Here is a 7,924-nt window from a genome sequence, read left to right as displayed (position 1 = left end):
CATGCCATGCAGTTGGGTCGTGGAATGCAGCATCTAGTGCAGGCATTATAACCGTTCCCTTCGGAATAGTATAGCCCAAAAATTCGGTGTCAACCAGAGCTTTATGTGGCAGACCCGAAGGCACTAACGTTTCAAAGCGCATTATTTCGCGAATACAAGCCTCTGAGTATGGTAAACTGTAACGAAATGGTTGTTGTTCGGTGTAAATTTCTAATTGAATTTTAAAGATCCATGTAAATGTTTTGCAAATTCAAACTAACTTTATACGGTCATCCAATGTGGGAAAACGACCTTGACCAACAACATGATCGATTTCTTCTTGAATTTTTCGCTGCACTTCTGGTTCATGGCATATTTGTTGGAACAAAAATGTGACTGTCGTTGATAAAGCGGTTAAAGCTGGAAAGGCGAAGTCAATGCACGCCAAAATTAACTGGTCGTCTGAAAATAGAATGTGAAAGTTAGCAGTATGTACTATGTAGAGTAGGTGAATAAACTTATTGCAATTTAATATGCATGCATCGGGTTCCACTCACATGAATAAGTCGATGTTTCGTCGCCATTCATCTCCGCTGCTCGTACTTTATTTATATACATGTCGATGAAGTGCCGTTCGTGACTTTCGTCGAACGTTTTTATTTGTTCATTGATGATATCCTACAAGTGAGAACTTGAGCAAGATGGAAACAAATGGAGTAAATGCCACTTGCTGCGATGGTACTTACCGAGAAGAAGGTATACAATTCAATTGAAGCTTCTCTCACGACTTGATAGTCAGAAAAACCAGGGAAATACTTTGCAAAATTCGGGATCAAACTGTATAATTTTCCATAGTTGTCGGTTTTTCGTTGAAATATGAAACCATTCTCAACAGCACTGTTTCAACAATTAAAGTAATTAGTCTTAATTGTGCAAATTCACAATAATTGATAGAAGAAAATCGACACTAACGTGCAAATTTTAGCCATATATTCACGAGGCATGGGTTCATTTAGCAAACAAGTTATAAAGCAATTTCCAAACGCCGGCCCAAATGCGTATGGCAATAATACTTTGCCATCTTTAAAGTATTTCTGTGAATTAGAGAAATGATTTTTTAATGGGAAATGAAAAAAATTATGATTCATTCATAATCTTAAATCGATTTAAACACATTCGAAGAGTTAAAAGTGCACTCACTTGTTCATGTGGATATTTCGGCCCATTCTTGATGATATCAATGTATTGTGAAATTTGAATTTCCATTTCTTTCTCTAACGAATCAAATCGCCGCCCAAATCCAAAATCTCTCAAGTAACGTAATGTGAAACGTCTTTGTTCATGCCATGTGTCTCCTTCCGTGAAAAAAATTCCTGTTTTCGTTGAAAAAAACTTTTTGCATTAGTTAAAACTTTCACTTCTTTGACATCAATCAATAGTAATCGATTTCACTTTCACCCACCGTGCAGATCCAAATTCGGGTGCCGCATTCTTCCCATCAAAATGTCTGGTCGACCGTCAAAGTCACGATGAAACAATGCTTTTTTCACATTTTCACTGTCATTCACAACTACAATTGGGAATTTTCCTAAATAGAATCCAATAACAGACGATTTATAAAACTGACAAATTCGATTGACGGCGCGATGCAGATGCTTGTGATTCAACAACAGCATGAAAATATAGCTACCAAAATATGGCACTTTCGGCGGTCCTGTGGGGAAAAAATTCGTATTTTATTCAATATCTATTCAAAAATATTATTTCAATTCAATCATATTTGTTCAGTTCACTCTCGATTGTTCCAATTTCACTTTTTTTTTCCTTCGTTTCATTTTTTCTCTATTTCATTTTATTCATAATTTTATTGAATTCTCCCGTGAATTTACCCGGTGGAAAATTGGCAGGTCTCGAAAAAAGATACAAATAAATGTTATAAATGAATATAATGAAGCACGTATTCAATAAAAGTATTGAAATCATTTTAAACGTTTTCACTTTTTTCAACCAAGTAATTCGATGCACTTTCGCACTTAGCCACAAACTGATATTAACTGCGTCACGGAGAAATTTACCGCTTCTTATACGTGTTCCGATTTGCAAGAGTACAAAAACAAGCAACACAACGCACGATTCAATAAACAAGCGCTTGATCTTGTAAACCAGTTTACCGATTTTGTTGGCAGTCGAGACATGCTGATAATTCTGTTGCTTTTGTTTTCTTTTTCATTTCAATCGACCATTGACGAAAACAGTAATCACTTAATGTCAAGAATATTGACGATTGTGCATTGGTTGCAATTAAACAATCATTTTTTTACTGCTGATAAGAATTATTAGTTCTATAGTAACGAATAAGAATTGTTTACTTCTTTGGATGACGCAAATGATTTTGGTTTGATTTCATTTATTGGCTTAAGATTGAATTTGAATGTTTTTCGACAAATTCGTAGTTGAGTAACAATCCAATTCCAATCAAACTAGGAGCGTTTGATAAAAATCTGTCCATTGAACATTTTAATCAACCAAATCAATCTAGCGATTGCCAAGGATAACACAAGACTTTATATAAAAACAAAAACAAGTAAATAGCAGTATCCCGACTTTGAAGCCAGTGCGTAATTGAACTTGAGTCGGAGAAAATAAAAGTGGTCATCGTCTGAAAACAACTAGAACATAGCTGTTTTGATAAGCTATCCTAAAATTGTAGACGAAGGAAAGAAATGATAAGAAATAACCTCATTTTGTATAATTGAAAAGTGCAATTCGCTTGATAAGGTCAATAATTTTCTCACTACACTTCAATGCGATACTCATTGTCCGGTGTTTCTCTACCCCTACAAGAATTTTGCGATACAATTGAGGTTTAAGTCGACATGTCGCCGTAAAGCAAAACCTTCCCGCGATATTCCGCATTGCGAATGTACAGGATTACGCAAAATCATTACGCTGACATATCTGCGACATATCGCATTGCGTAAACATGTAAATTCGAATTGTATCTAACATTGAAAACATAATTTCAAATGGTTTTATTTAAACTTTTCATGTTGCTCATCGTTGCTAATAAGGATAAAAACATATTTAAAACAGAGATGACTTTAGCGCACCCGAGTATTTGTGTTTTTTTTCCTTCGTTATACTTTACCGTTTTGTTCAAAAAAAACTTTGTATCAATATTTTGTGTAACATAACAAAGAACAGTTTTTGAAAAACCACATTTATATTAGTAAAATATGAAGAAAAAATCCCCAAAAGTAGAAATTGTGTAAGATTGCGTAATTGAGCCAATGCGCTTAATTACTAGGTGCATATTACCACACAATGCGAATACCGGAGACAGAAAATGTAAGCTCTCCTTCGTTATGTTACTGTGAAAGGTCGAACAAAGATCAAAGACGCAAAGAGAAATGAGACGCGAGACTTTCAGTTGTCAAAGCACAACTAACCAACTTGTTACATTTATTCTTCTTCTTATATACTAAGTACAATGAGGAAGGAAGAGAAACTTGCAATGTTAAATTAATAAAACGGAAATGCTTATTGTACAAAGAAACATTGGATTCGCTGACTATGACTAACAACAGTTACACAAAATATTATTTTAAAAAATTCCTGGCCAAAAAGCTAAAGTAGAACGAAAAAACAACAAAAATACTCGGGTGCGCTAAAGTCATCTCTGAATCTCTGATTTAAAATAATTATTAAGGAGAATAATCAGCCATTGCAGCCTTTAAAAATACAACAAACTAAATTCGAATGAAGTTGATCACAGTTCATGCATTTTTGGCGTTGTTTCATCTATCATTTGCGAAATACTTATAAATTCATATAGCATTGTATCACATCCCATTGAGTTTTACAAGTGACACTCGATCAGATACGCAACGTTGGAATATGCAAAAGTAGGTCTAATAACTGAAAAAAGTCAACCGTAGTTATCGCGTAAGTTCATATTACAGTTAAAACATGCACAAAATTAACGAAATTCATAATTGCGTCAATAGATTAGTGAATGAGAAAGTTTTAGTGTGCAACCTAATTAACAAGTTTGTGCATGCAATCGCTCAAGTTAAATGTGCACCGCCAACACACATTCACATTCACATCGACGATATCATGATTCGGCGTTCAATGAACGATGGAACAGCGAGAAAACGTGAACTGATTCTTGTTACTCAACTTTCAACGAAGCAAGTCATTTGAAACATGAACGAAAAGTACGTGAAACGAGTCGATTGCATCCATTCAGGCGCACAATTTAATGAAATTGATGTCGTCAACAGTAAATCGATTTATTTGACGGTGGGAGTGCTTGAAATTAATACGGGATTGAATTACGATGTTCGATGAGTGAATAAAATTCCGATCTTTTATTTACTATTGAATCGAATGAGTATTTATAAGAATATATGGGTTGAATATGTATTTACTACTTTTATTTAATGATGAGTTAAGCCATCAATGTCTAGTGCGCAGTTACTTCAATCAAATGATCGGGTGTCATGCATATCGCTCCAGTTTTGTTGTCGGTGAATATGTACGGTTTCATTCCTTTCGGCATTTGAACGCTGAACGCTTGCAAAAATCCCATTATGAGTAGAAAAAATGACTGATTTGGTGTCAAATCTGCTAAATTTCATTTGATATTGTTTTTTTTGCGTAGCGCTTCAATAAACTAAGACATCGAAAATTACTGCTTGGAAATGATAAAAAAGGAATTTGCCACAGAGAATGAGACCTCAACTACAACACGGGCAATCATAAAAAACCGTCCGTGAGCATGTTATTCGAATAAAAGATAACCAACTATAAGGAAGCTGGTTTTAACGGTTCAACAAAATTCCTATATGCATATCAAAGAAGTTCTGATTATAATCAAGTAGATAATTATCTACCATTCTTACTAAGTTTTATAATAGAAGAAAAAAATTATTGTTGAAAAATCAAAGTTTAATTACAGTCCATCAGACTAAATTTAATTAATTCGCATCAAAACGTTATTCCATTAAGTTGTGAACAATGTTTTCATATCAAATTCGAATGAAAGTCTGGAATTTCCGTTCGTCAATAATATTTCTTTATCACCTAATGAATTTCTTTCAATAGTCTTAAGAAAATTTAATTCGATGACCTTATCATTTGATACAACAAAATTAAAATCTTCTGAATCAAAACTTTTTTATGTATTTATGCATTCGAACTATTCGAACGTTTTTACCAGCGCTTGTTCCAAATCTTTGATGAGGTCGTCAGTATTTTCTATCCCAACTGATAATCGAACAGTTGTTTCGAATATCCCCAGTTGCTCGCGAACTTCTTTCGGTACATCGATATGACTTGCATATGCTCTGTAATGAAATTTAAACACAAACATTGACACACGCAAATTGAGAATTGGTTTTATTTTACTTACGGAAGCACAGCGAAACTGGTGCATGTTCCAAAGCTATCCGATGACAAAAACACTTTAAGATTATGAATAAATTTCGTGGCTTCATTTATTGTCCCAGATAATTGAACGACGACCAATCCACAATAACCTGAACTCTGCTTCTTTGCCAATTCATATTGAGGATGCGACGGCAAACCCGGATGTATGACTTTCACAACTTTCGGGTGCTTTTCCAAGTAACGAGCCACGGCCGTGCCATTCTCGCAATGTTTGTTCATTCGCAGCGGCAACGTTTTCAGGCCGCGATTCACCAAAAAGCAATCGAACGGTGAACATGTCAAACCAAATTTGACTTGAATCAACTTTAAATCTTCGTAAATTTTTGAATCGTTAATAACAAGGGCGCCAGCTAACACATCATTGTGTCCATTCATGTATTTCGTGAGAGAATACATTACAATATCAGCTCCCAACTGCATCGGTTGTTGAAAATACGACGTCATCAATGTGTTATCAACCACAAATATGATATCTTTATGGGAACGGGCTGCCTTTGCGATAGCAGCAATATCGGAAATTTTCAAGCACGGGTTCGATGGCGTTTCTAACCAGATCAACTGAAATTTTGAACGAAATGAATGTTAACATTGAAGCTATCCATTGCTATTAGCAATTATGATTTCAATTCAAGGCAAAACTAAATAAAAAAGAAGAAACTAAATCAAGCAAACCGTGACTTTCAAACAAAGCAATGAATTTTGATTTTGTTCATGTTAAAGATTTATGTCAAGGAAAAATTTATCAAAAACTTTACCCGAGTATTGGGTTTAATGGCAGATGCAAATAATTCAACATTGGTTGAATCAACAAAATCGACTTCGATGCCTTGCATTTTGGCTTGGGTGAGAAAAATCGTTCGAGTTCCACCGTATGTTTCGGAGCACGATAAAATGTGGTCACCGGTTTGGAGTAAGTGTATCACAGCCGTTGTTGTTGCACAACCCGATGGGAATATCAGTCCATATTTGCCATTGTCTAAAGCAGCCAAGCATCGTGCCAATGCATCACGGGTTGGATTACCATCACGTCCATAGCAATATCCCTAAAACAAACACCAAACTTTGAAAACTCGTCCAGAGTAAACACGAATGCGCTTCATTACTGCAAAAATATTTGTCGGATCCTTTTGATAGTATGTAACTGATGTCACAATCGGTGGTACTATCTCCGCATTACTCCATCGCTCGTGTTCTTGTCCCGCGTGTATTGCCTTTGTGTCGAAGCTTAGGCTTCCAGTTTCATTGGAGTCACACATTTTTTTTCTATTTGAAACTTAAAATAAACTTGAAGAACTTATTCTACTCTCCTCCACTTCATATACTTGACTAAACGATTAATGAGAGTATTGTTTGTTCGTAGCTTGAAGTACGGAAATATGCAATTTATTACAAAATTGCTGGCCCATTATCGAATTCACACATTATTTCTAAGTTTGGACGGTGATAATGAAGATGATTTGAATGGTTTGGAGCGAAAATGTAATACAGAAAAGTTGAACGGAAAAATGTCAAATGAAAAATGATAGCTATATAGTTCACTATACAGTTTACTATATAGCTATCCCTTTTCCGCTCATTCATCATCGACATTTTTCCGCTCAACTTTTCTGTATTTTTTTTTTCGCTCCAAACCATTCATTTGAAACAAGGGCATACGATTGTTGTTTGTTTTCCTAACATGACTGATCTTATCATTTTTATTAGCTTTGGTTTTGTCAATGTTTGCAAAAATAGCGATAGTTGATTCATTAGTTTGATGGCATATCAAAGCGTGAGTCGTGTGAATTCAATTGTTGAACAATGCAATTCAATTCAATTAATTTGATACGACTTTAAAATATGAGTTAACGACTTTTAATACGACTTTAAAACACTGAAGAAATCGCAAAATGTTTCACTCCCTCGAATATTTTCATTTCATTTTCATTACTTTTTTTTATGAGATCAAATAAAAATGTGAAATTGAAATTTTTAGGAGAATTTGGTATTTTTCGAACGGATTTGGTTTAACTATAAATATTGATTGAATTCTTATTCATATAAATAGAATAGAATTTCCTTCTAAATTATGCCACTTTTGATTTTGAATATTTCAAACCCACTAAAGTGCATAGCATTCCAGCCTCAACACAATATAATTGCATCTGTCATCAATTGTCAGACGAACTGCACAAACATCACAAAATAATTTCATTCCCATTCGGTTTCAGAATATTTCCCAACGTTGTATGAGTCTTTAGGAAAAATTGAATAAAAGATATTCAATTCAGTTGAATTAAGACTGAAACAAAATCAGCTCCATTATGCATTGCACTGTGATATCGGTTTTCATACATTTTTTTCCCCAATTTTTGTCGAATTCCTGCTCGTCATTGGTTGAAGCAGGAACTTGGGCATCTAGACCTTTCAATATCAGCCACCAGGTCATCAAAATATTGAAAACTCCATTTGGAATTGACTGTTGGCGTGAAACCTTCGAATATGCAAAAAA

The 7,924-nt window shown here is 34.6% G+C and overlaps 2 protein-coding genes across 2 annotated transcripts in view; both read right to left on the bottom strand.

The window, feature by feature from the left end:
• Window positions 1–2,057, bottom strand: part of LOC129565658 (probable cytochrome P450 304a1) — a 16,629-nt gene extending 14,572 nt beyond the window's left edge. Inside the window, exons 1-8 of the mRNA XM_055440769.1 lie at window positions 1,869–2,057; window positions 1,442–1,693; window positions 1,180–1,352; window positions 952–1,073; window positions 726–876; window positions 537–657; window positions 261–441; window positions 6–176 (exon numbers count right to left, since the gene is read on the bottom strand). Of these exons, the coding sequence (XP_055296744.1) occupies window positions 6–176; window positions 261–441; window positions 537–657; window positions 726–876; window positions 952–1,073; window positions 1,180–1,352; window positions 1,442–1,693; window positions 1,869–1,962 (1,265 nt within the window). The 5' untranslated portion in view covers window positions 1,963–2,057. The remainder of the gene's footprint in view (window positions 1–5; window positions 177–260; window positions 442–536; window positions 658–725; window positions 877–951; window positions 1,074–1,179; window positions 1,353–1,441; window positions 1,694–1,868) is intronic.
• A 2,857-nt stretch (window positions 2,058–4,914) lies between these two features.
• Window positions 4,915–7,816, bottom strand: LOC129566501 (cystathionine gamma-lyase-like). The gene is made up of 4 exons (XM_055442521.1): window positions 6,537–7,816; window positions 6,189–6,476; window positions 5,396–5,991; window positions 4,915–5,330 (listed from the first exon to the last, which is right to left on the bottom strand). The coding sequence occupies exons 1-4, from the start codon at window positions 6,687–6,689 to the stop codon at window positions 5,183–5,185; spliced, it is 1,185 nt and encodes a 394-aa protein (XP_055298496.1). The 5' UTR covers window positions 6,690–7,816; the 3' UTR covers window positions 4,915–5,182.
• Window positions 7,817–7,924: the final 108 nt, after the last annotated feature.

Source organism: Sitodiplosis mosellana, unplaced genomic scaffold (genome assembly GCF_009176505.1).
Source record: "Sitodiplosis mosellana isolate CC-2019 unplaced genomic scaffold, AAFC_SMos_1.0 Smas_scaffold_3, whole genome shotgun sequence".
NCBI classification, from domain to species: domain Eukaryota; kingdom Metazoa; phylum Arthropoda; class Insecta; order Diptera; family Cecidomyiidae; genus Sitodiplosis; species Sitodiplosis mosellana.
The sequence above is the reverse complement of the archived record's forward strand: the minus strand, read 5'-3'. Positions and strand labels throughout refer to the sequence as shown.

Coding starts and splice junctions, on each gene's coding strand:
- LOC129566501 (XM_055442521.1), bottom strand. CDS start 6,689: ATGTGTGACTCCAATGAAACTGGAAGCCTAAGCTTCGACACAAAGGCA. Junction 5,992..6,188: donor CCATTAAACCCAATACTCGG/GTAAAGTTTTTG, acceptor TCAAAATTTCAG/TTGATCTGGTTAGAAACGCC. Junction 5,331..5,395: donor ACCAGTTTCGCTGTGCTTCC/GTAAGTAAAATA, acceptor ATTTCATTACAG/AGCATATGCAAGTCATATCG.